Below are 14,036 nucleotides of genomic sequence, written 5' to 3'. Positions count from 1 at the left end.
AGAAAACATAGTGATTTATTATATCTAACTCCAACTGCGCACAAATGCATAATAGATCTTAGTGAGGGAGACCCTTCTGGTACTCGTATAACAAATCTAAAAGACAAGACAGTATAGTCCCGTCTTTACATGAAGGTGTTGAATCTGACAACGAAGTATAAGCAGACCACATCCGTACAAGCCGGACGGAAAGGATATGAGTTGAGCATATCCATGTAAACCAGAATCAACAAAAGAGATGAACAAGAGAAAGCCCAGGAAGAAGAAGAAGAAGAAGAAGAAGAAGAAGAAGAAGAAGAAGAAGAAGAAGAAGAAGAAGAAGAAGAAGAAGAAGAAGAAGAAGAAGAAGAAGAAGAAGAAGAAGAAGAAGAAGAAGAAGAAGAAGAAGAAGAAGAAGAAGAAGAAGAAGAAGAAAGAGTCAGTCTGTCAGCCCTAAACAGGAGCAGCAGTCTCAGCCGGCTTCGCAACAGTCTCAAATCCATCACGAGCAACATTGACAACAGCAGTCTCAGTAGGCATCGCAGCCCCATTGACCGAAATAATCGCCGCCTCGCCAGGCCCAACAACACCAGCACCGCCCTCATGCCCATCCCCATCAACAAGCTCCTTCCCCCTGAGATCCGGATGACACTCACAAGTCCTCCACTTCAACCCAGCACCCCCAGGGCAAGCCGTCTCTTCAAACTCCACAACAACATTATCCCCAAACACGCCCGCCCCACCCATGATATCGAAATGGTTGGCGTACCCCTGCGGGTTCAGCGAGCCCGGCTGCGGACACCACTGCTCGTTCCCCACGAACGGGCAAAGGTTCGTCACCATCACCGTGATGGATTTCCCGCCCTCGCCACCGTTGCCGCAGGTTTCGCAGCTGGATACACCGGTCGAGGTGAGACGGTAGCATTTGCCGCAGCCCGAGCCGCACCAGTGTTCCATCCCGCCGCCGTCGAAGAGGCCTTGGCTTGCGGCCGCGGTGTAGACGCCGGATGTGATCCCGTATTGCCAGTCGAAGGTGCCTGCGTTGTTGCCGCAGCCGCAGGCGCCTTGAAGGCCGTCGCTGTAGTGCTGTGGTGTGTTAGTCTTGGTTGTTTGCCTTGGTTGGGTGGGTGGATGACTTACAGTGGTGGTGGCTAGGCCGGCGAGGGCACCCATGGTGTTGGTGAGAGCGGCAGCCCCGGTGAGGATTTGAGTGGTGAAGCGCATTTTGAATAGTAGTTGGTTGATCAAGGTAAAGTAAGTTGATGAAGTAGTAGGTAGTACTTGGTTGATAGGAAGATGAAGTAAGATGAACTTGGTTGAACCTTGTCTGATGACGCACTTATGCAGATACACTTTGATAGGTAACGAAGAGTAGAGAGACGTAGAAGGGAAAGAAAGGAGAGAGGAGGAAGAGCCTCAAGCAAGACTTTATACCCCTGATCACGGGCTCGCTACCAGAGATTCGAGTGGCTCAGGGCGTGGAAAGTTAGACAAGACGCGTAGGCCTGCGTGTGCTAGATTGGTACCTAAGGTGGTCAAGGTTTGAAAGGAGCATCTTTCCAGGACATGGTTGGGCTGGTTGGATGTGATTTGTGGTACAGAATATCAGGCAAGATATCACGCAGGCGAAGCTTAATTGGAAGTCGTTCGATCTGAACGTTGACTTGGATAGATGGCTACGACATCTCTGAACTTTCTCATCTTGCTACTCGGCCTGAAAGCATAGGCCGCTTGCTATGTACCCTTCCAATACCGCGACTTTGCGGTGGCGATAACTGTATGTCGCGGAAGACCAGAAAAGAGCATGTTCAGTAACTGGTGGCCCAGTTTCAGTAAATGGTGTAGGAAAGCTCAGAACCTTCCTAACCATCACATATGGTCAGGAACAGGATCTCCGTTATTTTTTGAAGATTGAACTTTACGTCACTCACCATCAGACCACCGTCTCAATAATATAAAGGGCGCTGCGGTGAGGTCAGTGTCATCTATGCTTTGAGTGTCAAGGCTATAAAACCAGTTGCAAGGTGGCATCTTGCCGCCGAACACCACATTTCCAAGCCAAGAGCGATTAGGATGCTTAGTTCATATGAATCTGGGAACCGGTACCTGTCCCAGGGCAAGATTCTTGGTGTGCCTGGCCTGTTTCAGATTCAACTTAAAGGCCTCGGCGACGTGGTCCGACTCGTAGATCCAGTGAGCTCCATAACCTTATCATAACCTTAAGTGGGATTGGGGTGGCTAGATTCAATGAAACTTCGACCGACCAGGAATACAAGCTCGGGCCACTCACATTGGATAGCATTGTACAGCTTACGAGTCGTGGAGGGCGCAGCAGGCCAAAGTTTGGACCTCGAAGTGTGCTTGTCCGGACTTGTCGTCTTAATCTAGTTGCTGCCTCTAACAAGATGGTCTGGACAGCCACGCGTCATGGACTGTTAGGTGGGCGTTCACATCGTAATATTCTTGCTCAGTCAAGGTGGCATTTTGTTGTGAGTGGGAGATAACCACTGGAAGAGGCTGCTGCAAATGGTCAGGGACCCAAATTCTCTGTCGTCTTTGGAAGTCTTTGGAGACTATTACTTGATAATTAGAGAGGAATAACTAATTCATTCAGTCTGATAGCTATCTGCTAACCAGTATGGACACGGCAGGTCTAGTGCGTGCCCTAAGGCGCCACCGTCTTTCTCGACCATTCCCAGTGGCTAGGCACGGCCCGCTGTGGAGTTGCCACGCACGTTGCGGAAACAAAGCCGGCTGGACTTTGCAAGAAGTCGTAAGTGGAGGGCGAGCTCTTGACAGCCGTTAACCCACTGTATAAGTCCAGACTCCGCCGGCATATGCGATTCATGCCCGCCTCCACCTGTTGGCCCCTATGTAAGTTGCAGGTATTTTTAATGCCTGGCTCCAATGCCTGATCCACCAGACTGAACCGGCCATGAACCGGCCAGAGGATAAGAACCCCCTGACCCAACGACCTGGTTATCGACCCAGCTGCCGTCAACCGTCATTATGGAGCTCCTGCGCCTTCTCTTACAGCATCCGTATGTCGTTGCTACAGTCACCACCTCGTTTTACGTGGTCTTGACCGCGATATACCGTCTCTTCCTGTCCCCCATTGCTCACTTTCCCGGGCCTCGTCTCGCTGCGCTGACGGGGGCTTACGAGTTCTACTGGGAGGCCATCCGCAATGGACGCTACACTTTCCATATTGGCGACTTGCACAAGAAATACGGTACATCGGTCGTCTGAATGCGTACTTTACTCGACTAACTGAATAGGTCCCATCGTCCGTATCAGCCCGACCGAACTGCACGTCAGCGACCCGGACTACTACGAGGTCATCTACTCGCGCGACAGTCCTCGCAACAAATATCCCTACTACCAACGCACGTTGAATGCGCCAAATGCCTTTATCAATCTCGAAGACCATTACCATCACCGGCTGCTCCGTTCCCAGCTGAACCCGTTCTTCTCCATCATGCGCATCCGGCAGCTTGAGCCCGCACTGAAGAAACTCGTTGACAAACTCTGTTGCAGGTTGGAGGAGTTTAAGAATACAGGCACGCCTGTCACCATCGAGTATGCTCTCACCTGCTACGCGACCGACGTTATCACCAACTACACCATGGGCGATGGGTACCACTACCTCGACGAGCCAGACTTCATCCCCCAGTGGTCCCATATGATTAAAGGCGCTGGAAAAACCATGACCTACTTTCGGCCGATCGGTTTCCTTATGCCTCTGTTTGTGGCCCTACCCGAGTCTGTCACCGCGTGGTTGAATCCCGGGATGGACCTGTTCTTCGCCTACCAGCGCCGCTGCCAGCAAATAATCGCCGATATCTCGAAGAAATTCTACGAAGGGGAACAACGGGATGCCAAAGGCGGTCCTGAGAATATTTTCGAGAATATCCTAGCTAGCAACTTACCCGAGAAAGAAAAGAGCCAGGACCGGCTGTGGCAGGATATGCAGATTTTTGCGGCGGCTGGTGCGGAAACCACGGCCAAGGCGATGTGCTATACACTGTTCTATCTGCTTAACCAGCCGGAGATATTGCAGAACTTGAAGGAGGAATTGGCTCCGTTAGGCGATGATCCGAGTCTTCTTCAGCTAGAGCAACTGCCTTATCTTGTGAGTTGCTCAGTCACGGAATGGGAACGTCACTAATCATGAGTTACCAGACCAGCATCATGCTTGAGGGCATCAGACTATCATATGGTGTCACTGCGCGTATCCCTCGCATCGCGCCGTATAACACTCTGAAGTACAAGGACTGGACCATTCCGCCGGGAGTACGTCGACTTCTTCTGTCACGCCGACTTTGCTAATTTGATATATTTAGACCCCAATAAGCATGAGCTGCCTGTTAATGCACCACGACGAGGCCGTCTTCCCAGACTCGTACGCCTTCAAACCAGAACGCTGGGTCGACCCTACCGAGCGTAAGCGGCTGGAGAAATACTTGGTTGCGTTTACAAAAGGGTCGCGCCAGTGCATCGGCATGCAGTATGTTCCTACTTCCTGTAATTGAGAGCTTTGTTAACTGACTGTGCAGTCTTGCCCGCTCTGAAATCCTCCTCGTTATTTCAACCTTGATCCGCCACTTCAGGTTTGAGCTGTTTGAGACGACTATTGAGGATGTTCGGGTTATTCATGATATCTTTATTCCGTCTGTGCGCATGGATAGTAAGGGTGTGCGTGTTTTGATCAAGGATTGACTTGTATATAAGGTGGTCCTAGATATATATCGTGGAATGCTCTTCCTCCTAAGTAAACAGTTCCATACTACCATCACCGTTGTACCCTCTGCGCATGGCTTAAGGTATTGGACGCCGGGATATATGGTTACTGTAAGCCTCGCCTCTTTCCCATAATCAGCGTAAACATCTGATAGGTTGCTAAATCATGGATAATTCCATGCGGCACATGGTAGGGTTGCTTTAGCCATCATTCCTATGTGTGCTGGGATATTGTTTCTTGCATTCTCCGCCATTCAGGCAACCCCCATCGCTGCATCCATTCGCACTCAACAACCCCGTCAATGGTAGCTCTCTTGCTCGGCTCCAGGACTAACATGAAGTTTATCATACCCCGGAAACCGACCTCCTCTTCTGCTGAGAAGAATTCAAACCCGTGACGCTCCCGCGGCTCTCGTATGTATTCGGCAAACCGCGTCTCCCAATCCCTATGTGTATTCCCATACCACTGCTGCAGGTCTTCTCTCACGTTCTTGCGACCATCTTCATCAAACCAGTCGCTTCTGGCCTCCCACTCATTCCACCAGCGATCGGGGAGCTTCCCAAGCATCTCGACCTGCTCCATTGTAACCTCCTCCAGCTCGACTGGGAATGGTTCAACTGGTGGCCGGCACCCAAAAAGTCCCAAATGGTACATCCCAGTGTCCAGACATCTCCGGGGAATGGAAGCGGCTCATCTAGCCTTCCTGCATCAGCGAAACGTGATTCTGGCGGCGCGAGTAATGGTGGTGTATGAGCAGTGTACTGTTTCGACTCTCGGGGGGTCCAACGCTTCGCCAAAGTCTGCAATCATAATACTAGCGTCTCCTAGGGTCACCTTGTCACTGTCAATGCCTAGCCATATGGGAATGACTAGCTCAGGGGGGACCCCAGGGTCAAGAGGGGCGCCGTCTTCGCGGACAACCGCCTCCATTGCTGGTTCGCCCGTTCTACCACGCAACTGTTCAAGAGTCATGTTTTTCATGTCCGGCGGTAGTTCTAGAAGTATGTTTGCGGAATGGAGGTCTGTGAGTGTTAGTATGAGCAAAGCTTTTTGCAACCTCCGACGTACCTCCATGCACAATCCCTTGCGAGTGGATGAATTGCACCCCAAGTATAAGCTGTGTAGCGATGGCTCTGGCCACTGAGAGTGGAAGAAGTCTGTGATACGGATAATCCTTCACTTCGTTAATATTGAGTCTTGCAGCGTCGGTAACCAAGCATTGATGGGTGCCATTTGGTCCCGAAATGGTGAAGGCATCGAGGAGCTTCTGGACAACGGCCTTTCCAGGGAGGTTGGATCCAGCCTCTCCTAGCCGTGAGAGGATCTCCAGTTCATGGGTTCGGTAAGCTGATTCGACCGTGGATATCTTGAGGGCAACCAGGCGGCGCTGGTGAGTATCCTCTGCCAGTCAGGTTGTGGCAGAGCGGCCGAATCCAAGCTTCTGGGCAATGACGTATCGTCCAGAACAGACCTCATCGCCTAGAATGACAGGGTGATAACCACCTGGGACATAATAGTCCAAGCGCTCGACGTCATCTAAGAATTCTATCCTTCACTTTGGAAGGCACCAGCCGAATTGTAAAGTATCGCTTAAACAGTGATTGCGGTGAGCAGTGGATATACACGCGTGACAAGCTTCTCGGTGAGTGGATCCGGTGCATCATACACGGATAAAGTGGAACCGGTACACTCTATTTGGTGGTGCCTTGGGATAAGGCTGGAGTGTGCTTTTACTTTAATTGGAATGTCGGTGGTGGTGGCTGAACTGTGAGCTGGATTGGGAGACGCAGGCACGGCTTTCGGAGCAGATGCCGTCCGTTGCTTACTGGCATATTGCTGATGCTGCACAGTGCATGCAGTATCAGAGCCATCCTATTCTGTCCTTTTCACTCCTGATTTTATATCCAACATTATCGACGACACTGTTCATGATGAGTCTTTCAGTCGATTTCCAAGACTGCCATTTTATGCCCATAGCTTTGTAATGAATAGATAATTACGGTCGCGTAGAGTCACGTGAAGAGGGGTTTCTTTGTTCTTTGTTCTCGTCCAAGCGTCATGACGACTTTCCTCCCCCTGAGTCTTCCAATTCCTGATTCTCATCAGCGGTTGCTTCACAGCCGGTCATATCCATCTTTTTTTCAGCCACCGATATACCTCGTGGGCGTCAGGATTCGTGCATCGGCCCCGGCCTCCGTTTCCGTTCCAGCCCTCGGCGATCCACCCATATCCACCATGGACAGGCGGGGCCCGTACGGATTGGCCTGCATGGCATGCTTCAAAGCCAAGAGCAAGTGTGTTGCACAACCAGACGGCGAGGGATGTCAGAGGTGAGTCCATGTGACATCGTTACTTGTTCCAGTCACTGAATGGCCTGTCCATTCCCTCTAGATGCCATCGCCTGAATAAGCAATGTTATCCCTCCGAGTCCGGCAGGAAGCGCAGCTCCCCATCGGTTTCCAGCTCTCAGATTACACAATTGGAGTCCAAGCTTGACCGGGTGTTATCGCTGCTGGAGTCCACTCCTGCAAGTATACCACAGACCCTCAACGAGGCGAATAAATACGCGGGTCCATCTTTCTCAGAACAATCAGTCCTCAACTCGGGCATAAACCTAGACGCCATATATGAAAAACGCTCCCTTCACCCGCCCCCGGTGCGAGATTCAGAACAAGCACTAGCTTTGTTTCGTCATGATTTTCTCCCACATTGTCCATTTATCTATATACCCCCAAGATTGACCGCCAAGGAGCTTCAGCAAGAGAGGCCCTTCCTTTTCGAAAACATACTATGCGCAACCGCCCGCTGCATACAAGACAGGGATGGACGAGAGAGGGAAATCAAGGTGAAAATTGTGAATGCTACTGTCATGCAGAGCCGACCCAGTATCGACTTGCTTCTGGGAACCTTGATCTATATTCAATGGGGACATGCTGGATTCCGCACCGATATCACCTGTGTCCCTCGAGTGATGGCCCTCGCTATCTCCATCGCCCATAAACTCCGCCTCAACGAGCCAGTGCCCGAAACTGCACATACACCGCTTGAACTTGGTGGTGCCGCGTACATTAAAAAAAATGAGTATCCGGGGGGGCGTTCTCTTGAGGAAGTACGTGCTGTACTGGGATGCTACCTCATAAGCTCTGTGTAAGGCCCTAAAGATTTTCCCGTAAAGCCCGCCTGATTAGGCTAACTGCTGCAACCTACTATCCTACCAGCATTTCGATTCTTTACTCGGAGACGGATACAATGCGTTGGACTGCCCAAATGGATCAATATCTTAGCGCAATCGAGGTCAGTGCGGAACATACTGATCGTGCACTGGCCACCCATATACGCTTGCAGCTCCTCGTCGAGAGCGCCAGGCAAGCTCGCAGTCAGCAGGAGCCAAAGGCCCCAATTCAGGTTTTTACCCGGTCCTTCCAGTCGCAGCTGCAATTTCTCCGAAAGTCCATACCCCCGGAACTAGAAAACGAAGGCGAGTAAATAACACCATCACTTTCCCCGTCCTATCAGCTACTGACAAGGATAGGGTTGCTGAAGACATGATCCGCATGCACCTACACTACGCTGATCTCAGCATCCATGAAACTGCATTTTCAGCGGCCTATGGATTTCCTGAGTCTGCGTGTGAAGAAGCTACCGCGAATAATGTGCTGGGCCCGGAGGCTATTGAATGCATGTACAATTCTTTACTCGCGACCAGGTCCTACTTTGCCGTGCATTCGAGTCTCCCGCCCGATTGGCTCGTAGGGTGCTCGATCATGACTTGGAGCCAATTCTGCCGGTGCCAGGTGACTGTCTACCGGCTCTCCATCCATCCAGCCGCGGACTGGGATCGGGAGGCGGTCCCTAACATCGTTGATCTTATCCGTGTGCTAGATTCCGTCCGGCAAAGATCCAACGCCATCGCTGTCGATTCTGGAGAGCCACACGAAGATGATAAGTGGAGGAGGACAGCACTCATCATGGAAACGGCAATGGAATGGCTAGGCTCTAAGCTCAATCCTGACGACGTAAAAGGGTCTCCACAGTATGGAAGCTCAGGGCCGACGAGTACAGCACCCGAGACGGAACGCGAACTCGCATCTCCTCATACTTCTTCTGAGACATCTGCATCCATCGGCAGCGCATTTTGGCTGCATAGAGCCGTCTGGGGAACCCACTGAAGGCCATTCGCAACAGAAACGCTTCTGATATTTGGTTAACGGTGCGGTGGTCTGTCTAGCTCTGGTGAACCGTACGCCTCGACGTATATTCCACTGTGTGTAAGACGTTTGATATTGACGCAGTTGACGGAGCAAACTCTATTTCCCTTGCTACCACCTGGAACAATCAATTTCAACGTTGGAAATGACACTTTGGCTTTATATTTTTGCTTTTTGCAGACTACGCAATCCGCAGCATGTCCGGAGGTATATACTGAACAGGGACAAGGACTGTTTTGACTGTGGCCAGCTATACCCGGCTGCTAGATCAGGTGTCCTTGCTTACATATACAAACTTAACTCTAGTTTAGTCGTACTCTAGAGAGCCATAATTAACCAGGAATACGTGTCAGGGCGCGTAGAGGCACATACGTGGGCGAATCAGGAAGAGGCTGCCGGTTGGGATGCCATCCCCTCTGCATGAAATAGCTGCCACGCAAGCTTTTCACTGGATGTTTCATAACGCTGAATCGTACTTATTGCTGCCACCTCCACCATGCCGTGCTTTTGGTTTTCTGGCGCCTATTCTCCGGATACTCGATCGCCGCTCATCTAGCAATGTCTTCAACCTCAGATCAGAAGAATGAGTACGCATCCAAGAGGTGTATCTACTTTGTTCCAGGTTAACATTTGCTCAGATCGCCCTTTACAGATCCACCAGTCAAATTCAAAGTGGGCAGCAGTGGAAAGGTTTACTATGTCCACCCGGGGGTCCTGCTGCCATTCTCCTCATCCGCGCTATGCACGCGGATACATGGATCTTGGAAAGGCACGAATGATGATACGGTGGACTTGACTGACGACGATGAGCATACTATTGAGAATGTTATCGACTTTTTCTATACGCGGAAATACCACCCTGCACAGCTTTTACCGGGGCTCCCAATGGTGATGGATTACGACTCATTGGAAAGCCCTCTAGAGACTGATGCCCTCGAGATACTGGCCCATGCCAGAGTATTCTCTTTCGCCCATATATATCTCATATCAGAACTGGAATCATATGCAACAGAGCGCCTCACAAAATGTCTTGCCGGCCTGGAAGGCTATTACATCGAGATGTTGCCACATCTCGCGGAGGCAATCCGTGTCATATATGGCACAACGCCTAATATTTCCCAAAATGCTGCCAGACCATTGCTGTCTGATTTTACTGCGCTCAAGTTTAGCACGCTGTCTGGTGCTCTCCTTGACGATCTTATGGCGGAGTTTAGTGATTTCAGAGTAGATGTCTTGGGCAAGCTTGCTGGACGAATCAAGGACATGAACCTTAACATTATAAAGCTCGAGGTACAGTGTGCACAACTGGATGAGGAGCTGTTTGAGTCCAAGGACCAAGTGGAGGGCTGGGAGACTTGGAACCGCAGCCTGCCTTTGTCAAATCAGAGGCCAGAATACGCATTATATCACTGAGGGACAGTCTTGTTCATGTCTTATTTTGTTCCTTGATGTTATTTACAATTGACTAATAATTATGCTTTCCTGATATGGTCAATGTTTCTTATCATATCCAAATACACGTCTCTAGACGCAACAATGCAAAGCACCGCTGCATGCTACTGAGGGCTACTTCTTCTTGTTTAGGAGAGCTGGCAGATTGTCGACCTTTGCCTTGCGTTCCAGTATATCTGCCGCAGTCAGCTTCTGTGCCATATACAATGTGAGATAACCTACTGTTCACAGCGCAGAATAGAGGGAAATCGCCGGTCTTTCCATGCTTATACAGGAAGCCGTATACACTCTGCGCAGTCGACACGCCCTGCAGCTTCTGTCCATTCATCTCCGTCTTCTCAATCTCTGCCACACTGACGCCCTTCTCAACAGCATGCGTGGCCGACCTCACATTCCTCCCCCCATTGCAGCTCGCCACCAGATCTGCAATCCCGGCGCTTTCCTCTGTAAATGTCCGCTCATTCACAGATTTAGGGAACCACGTCCGCCCGAATCGAATCATCTCCCCAACTCCAAGCCGGATAATAGCGGCCTTTGTATTCTCCCCCCACTGCTTTCCAGAGACGAACCCGGCTGCAAGAGCGACGATATTCTTCAATGCTCCACCGAGCGCAACACCCGCTACATCCTTAACAACATGCACGAAGAAATACGGTCGCGAGAACAGCGTCTCCCATAGCTCCGCATCAACATGCGGGTAATCCTGCGGGACAGGATGCAGCTCAACGCTCGTAGGCTTCGTCTTCACCTGGCGCTGCTCATCGACCTTGACCAGGTTATGCTTCGGAGAGCCATCATTTGAGGTAAGATCCATCGGCAGCGTATCATATCCGATTGTCGTCTCGCACAGCCTCTCGGCTGCAACTTCAGGCGCGATATTCGCACCGGATAATGCCCCGCAGTAGATTCCGAGTTTCTCCATGATGAGCTCGGAATATAAGGTGACGATTCCGTCGGAGACGTCTACGCCCTTTATGCATGAGATTCCGCGCGCGTGCGGGAGGTGGTGCCCCCTTATCCCATCGAGGGTTTTGCCGATGAACTGGTGCGGTAGGTTGAAGATTAGGATTGAGGCGTCTTTGACAGCCTCCACGATATCCGGAGTTGCGACGAGATTCTCGGGCAGGGAGATCCCTGGTAGGTATTTGATGTTCTCGTGGGTTTCGTTGATGACTTTGGTGAGCTTTTGCGGCGCGTCGCCGTATTTGGAGCGGTGCTTTGACTCTTCTGGGACTTTGATGTCTTCTTCGAATACCCACATCCGGACCTCTGGGTGGAAGAGGTCGGTGTGTTCAGCTGTGTTTTCGGCGACGATCTTGCCGATTGTTGAGCCCCTGTTGTTGTTAGTGGTCTTGAACAGTTTGTATAAGAGGGTACGTACCAATTGCCGGAGCCGATGACGGCGACTTGGTGTTTCTTTTGGCCTGCCATATTAATCAATCGTTTTTAGTTTCTTAAAATTCCTTTAGCAGCTTGCGGCATCTGGATATTTAAGAGCTGCATGATATCATCCGGTAGTCTTGTTTGTGGCAAACCAACCCTGTCAAGATGATGCAATTGTTACAACACCATTAAGACCAGAATAATTATACAAATGCTACATGACATTAGAAAATTGTATTCCAGATATACTCCATGCAACCAAGATATACTGTAATTTTGTAGATGCCATCTCCACCGTGCACTTTGTAGATCTTATCAATCAGATAAACCTACGCCAAGACCAGAAAAATCAGTTTCAACAGCACTCAACACAGTAACACTCAACAAGCAGACACTCACTCATTCACTCCCCTTCTTCCTGCCCATCTAAGCTGTAAGGATCAAACCAACCCGATCTACCTCCAACTTTATCTCCAAGCTAAGCCCGCCAAGCGCCCCGCCGCAATGCACATCCGGCCCTCACCCCCGAAAAAGACTCGCCCTCGCCCAGGTCTTCTCCACGAATACGCCGAGCGCCTCGTCGCATTCGAATATGCTACTTCAGGACACATAAAACCACATACCCTCCTCTTCATCCCGGGGCTCGGTGATGGCCTCGGCACAGTCGCATACCTAGATGATATTGCTGCGGCGCTGGAAAACACAGAATGGTCGGTTTTCTCGCCGGTTTTGTCTTCGTCGTATGGCGGGTGGGGGATGAGTGGGCTGGGACGGGATATTGATGAGATGGCGCTTTGTCTGGAGTACATTATGGAATATAAACGGGGCGCGGAATTAGGGTCTACGGCATCGCAGTCGACAGGGACAGTTACAAGTACAGGTACAGAAACAGGGACAAGGGGAAGTTCACGGCCTAAGATTGTTATCATGGGCCATTCAACGGGGAGCCAGGATGTGCTGCAGTATATTAGCTCGATCAACCCGCGGCATCCTCACCCTGTTCTAGACCGCGGGGGATCAGCGCCGCCGGTGTTAAGGCCGCAGGTTGATGGGGCGGTTATGCAAGCTCCAGTTTCGGATCGGGAGGCAATTCTGACTGTTTTGAAGGAGGGAAATCGTCGACATACGGCGGGGGAGATGCAGAGGATCTGTGATCGTGCGATTACGGGGGCTAGGCAACATACGTTTGAGGGTGAGCTGGATACGGTTGTGCCGTTACAATATACAGCGAGTATTGGGTATCCCGGTAGCACGGCGATTAGTAGTCGGCGGTTTCTGAGTCTGGCGAGTCCGGATAGTCCGCGATCGCCCGGTGAGGATGATCTGTTTAGCTCGGATTTGGGGGAGGAGCGGTTGAGGAAGACGTTTGGGATGGTGCGTGGGAGGGGCATTCTGAAGGGGGCTGAGAGTTTGTTGGTGCTGTATTCTGGGAGTGATCCGTCTGTACCGTGGCATGTTGACAAAGAGGGTTTATTGAAGAGATGGCGAAGGGTTACTGATGCGGAGCGGGGGATATGGCATGCTGAGAGTGGGATTATTCCTGGGGCATCTCACACGCTTGAAGGGCCGGGTCAAACTGAGCAGCGGTGGATTCTGGTGCATAAACTGCGCGTGTTTTTGGCTGATATTGAGAACGATGTGCCAAAATAAGGAAACAACGAGTAATGAATTGATGAACGGAAGTCGGAATATATATAGTATCAACGCTGCCACCGTATATTAGCTGGAAACACGAGGGTGCCACCACGCATGGGGTAAGAGAAGTCTATATTTAACAGGCATAGTACGGTAGTCAGGATCATATTCATGGGTCTTTTGGAAGCAGGGTGTTCAGTTCCGGGGCTGTTCAAGTTCCCAGATTCCAAGTAAGCGCGAGGATTGCCACTTCAGGGTCAAGTAACAAGTTCGGTCAAAGGGTAGTGGTACATCCCTTGCAGACCCTTCAGACGACCACTGGACTATTGAAAGCCATGCTCCAACCAGCTCCCTTGTTTTCTCACCGAGAGCGATGCAAGTGGGTTCTTCAACATACTTTATAGTTTATACTCAGGTATGTGTCGAATAATAGTAGTCACAAGCCAATGATTAACACTATGATGGAACACGTCATCTAAATAAGCAACCAACAAGCTACCAAACATCATGTCGATCAGCCCTTATTAAAATGCACCCGTGTTCACTTTGCGACTTGACTATCCCGCCACCTTCGCACTCTCGAGATCACCAAGGACCAGTTTGTACTCTTCAATTTCAAATATTTAGTAAGTGTCCGC

At 50.6% G+C, this 14,036-nt stretch overlaps 8 protein-coding genes across 8 annotated transcripts; 5 read left to right on the top strand and 3 right to left on the bottom strand.

Moving 5' to 3' along the window:
- Positions 1 to 238: 238 nt before the first annotated feature.
- On the top strand, positions 239 to 436 carry APUU_70076A (uncharacterized protein; the record flags this gene model as incomplete). The annotated part of the gene is made up of 1 exon (XM_041694909.1): positions 239 to 436. One exon carries the CDS (start codon positions 239 to 241, stop codon positions 434 to 436), a length of 198 nt encoding a protein of 65 aa, XP_041560692.1.
- Positions 437 to 631: 195 nt separating this feature from the next.
- On the bottom strand, positions 632 to 1,203 carry EGL5 (putative endoglucanase; the record flags this gene model as incomplete). The annotated part of the gene is made up of 3 exons (XM_041694908.1): positions 632 to 677; positions 749 to 1,065; positions 1,120 to 1,203. The coding sequence occupies 3 exons, from the start codon at positions 1,201 to 1,203 to the stop codon at positions 632 to 634; spliced, it is 447 nt and encodes a 148-aa protein (XP_041560691.1).
- A 1,785-nt stretch (positions 1,204 to 2,988) lies between these two features.
- APUU_70074A (cytochrome P450) lies at positions 2,989 to 4,698 on the top strand (the record flags this gene model as incomplete). Its single annotated transcript, XM_041694907.1, has 5 exons — positions 2,989 to 3,211; positions 3,258 to 4,111; positions 4,162 to 4,272; positions 4,323 to 4,486; positions 4,536 to 4,698. The coding sequence occupies 5 exons, from the start codon at positions 2,989 to 2,991 to the stop codon at positions 4,696 to 4,698; spliced, it is 1,515 nt and encodes a 504-aa protein (XP_041560690.1).
- Positions 4,699 to 4,933: 235 nt separating this feature from the next.
- On the bottom strand, positions 4,934 to 5,374 carry APUU_70073S (uncharacterized protein; the record flags this gene model as incomplete). Its single annotated transcript, XM_041694906.1, has 1 exon — positions 4,934 to 5,374. One exon carries the CDS (start codon positions 5,372 to 5,374, stop codon positions 4,934 to 4,936), a length of 441 nt encoding a protein of 146 aa, XP_041560689.1.
- A 54-nt stretch (positions 5,375 to 5,428) lies between these two features.
- APUU_70072S (uncharacterized protein) lies at positions 5,429 to 5,701 on the bottom strand (the record flags this gene model as incomplete). The annotated part of the gene is made up of 1 exon (XM_041694905.1): positions 5,429 to 5,701. The coding sequence occupies one exon, from the start codon at positions 5,699 to 5,701 to the stop codon at positions 5,429 to 5,431; it is 273 nt and encodes a 90-aa protein (XP_041560688.1).
- A 1,254-nt stretch (positions 5,702 to 6,955) lies between these two features.
- APUU_70071A (fungal specific transcription factor domain-containing protein) lies at positions 6,956 to 8,889 on the top strand (the record flags this gene model as incomplete). The annotated part of the gene is made up of 4 exons (XM_041694904.1): positions 6,956 to 7,050; positions 7,112 to 7,867; positions 7,939 to 8,198; positions 8,264 to 8,889. The coding sequence occupies 4 exons, from the start codon at positions 6,956 to 6,958 to the stop codon at positions 8,887 to 8,889; spliced, it is 1,737 nt and encodes a 578-aa protein (XP_041560687.1).
- A 597-nt stretch (positions 8,890 to 9,486) lies between these two features.
- Positions 9,487 to 10,341, top strand: APUU_70070A (uncharacterized protein; the record flags this gene model as incomplete). The annotated part of the gene is made up of 2 exons (XM_041694903.1): positions 9,487 to 9,515; positions 9,567 to 10,341. 2 exons carry the CDS (start codon positions 9,487 to 9,489, stop codon positions 10,339 to 10,341), a joined length of 804 nt encoding a protein of 267 aa, XP_041560686.1.
- A 1,926-nt stretch (positions 10,342 to 12,267) lies between these two features.
- APUU_70069A (uncharacterized protein) lies at positions 12,268 to 13,413 on the top strand (the record flags this gene model as incomplete). Its single annotated transcript, XM_041694901.1, has 1 exon — positions 12,268 to 13,413. One exon carries the CDS (start codon positions 12,268 to 12,270, stop codon positions 13,411 to 13,413), a length of 1,146 nt encoding a protein of 381 aa, XP_041560685.1.
- Positions 13,414 to 14,036: the final 623 nt, after the last annotated feature.

This window comes from Aspergillus puulaauensis, chromosome 7 (assembly GCF_016861865.1).
Source record: "Aspergillus puulaauensis MK2 DNA, chromosome 7, nearly complete sequence".
NCBI classification, from domain to species: domain Eukaryota; kingdom Fungi; phylum Ascomycota; class Eurotiomycetes; order Eurotiales; family Aspergillaceae; genus Aspergillus; species Aspergillus puulaauensis.
The sequence above is the reverse complement of the archived record's forward strand: the minus strand, read 5'-3'. Positions and strand labels throughout refer to the sequence as shown.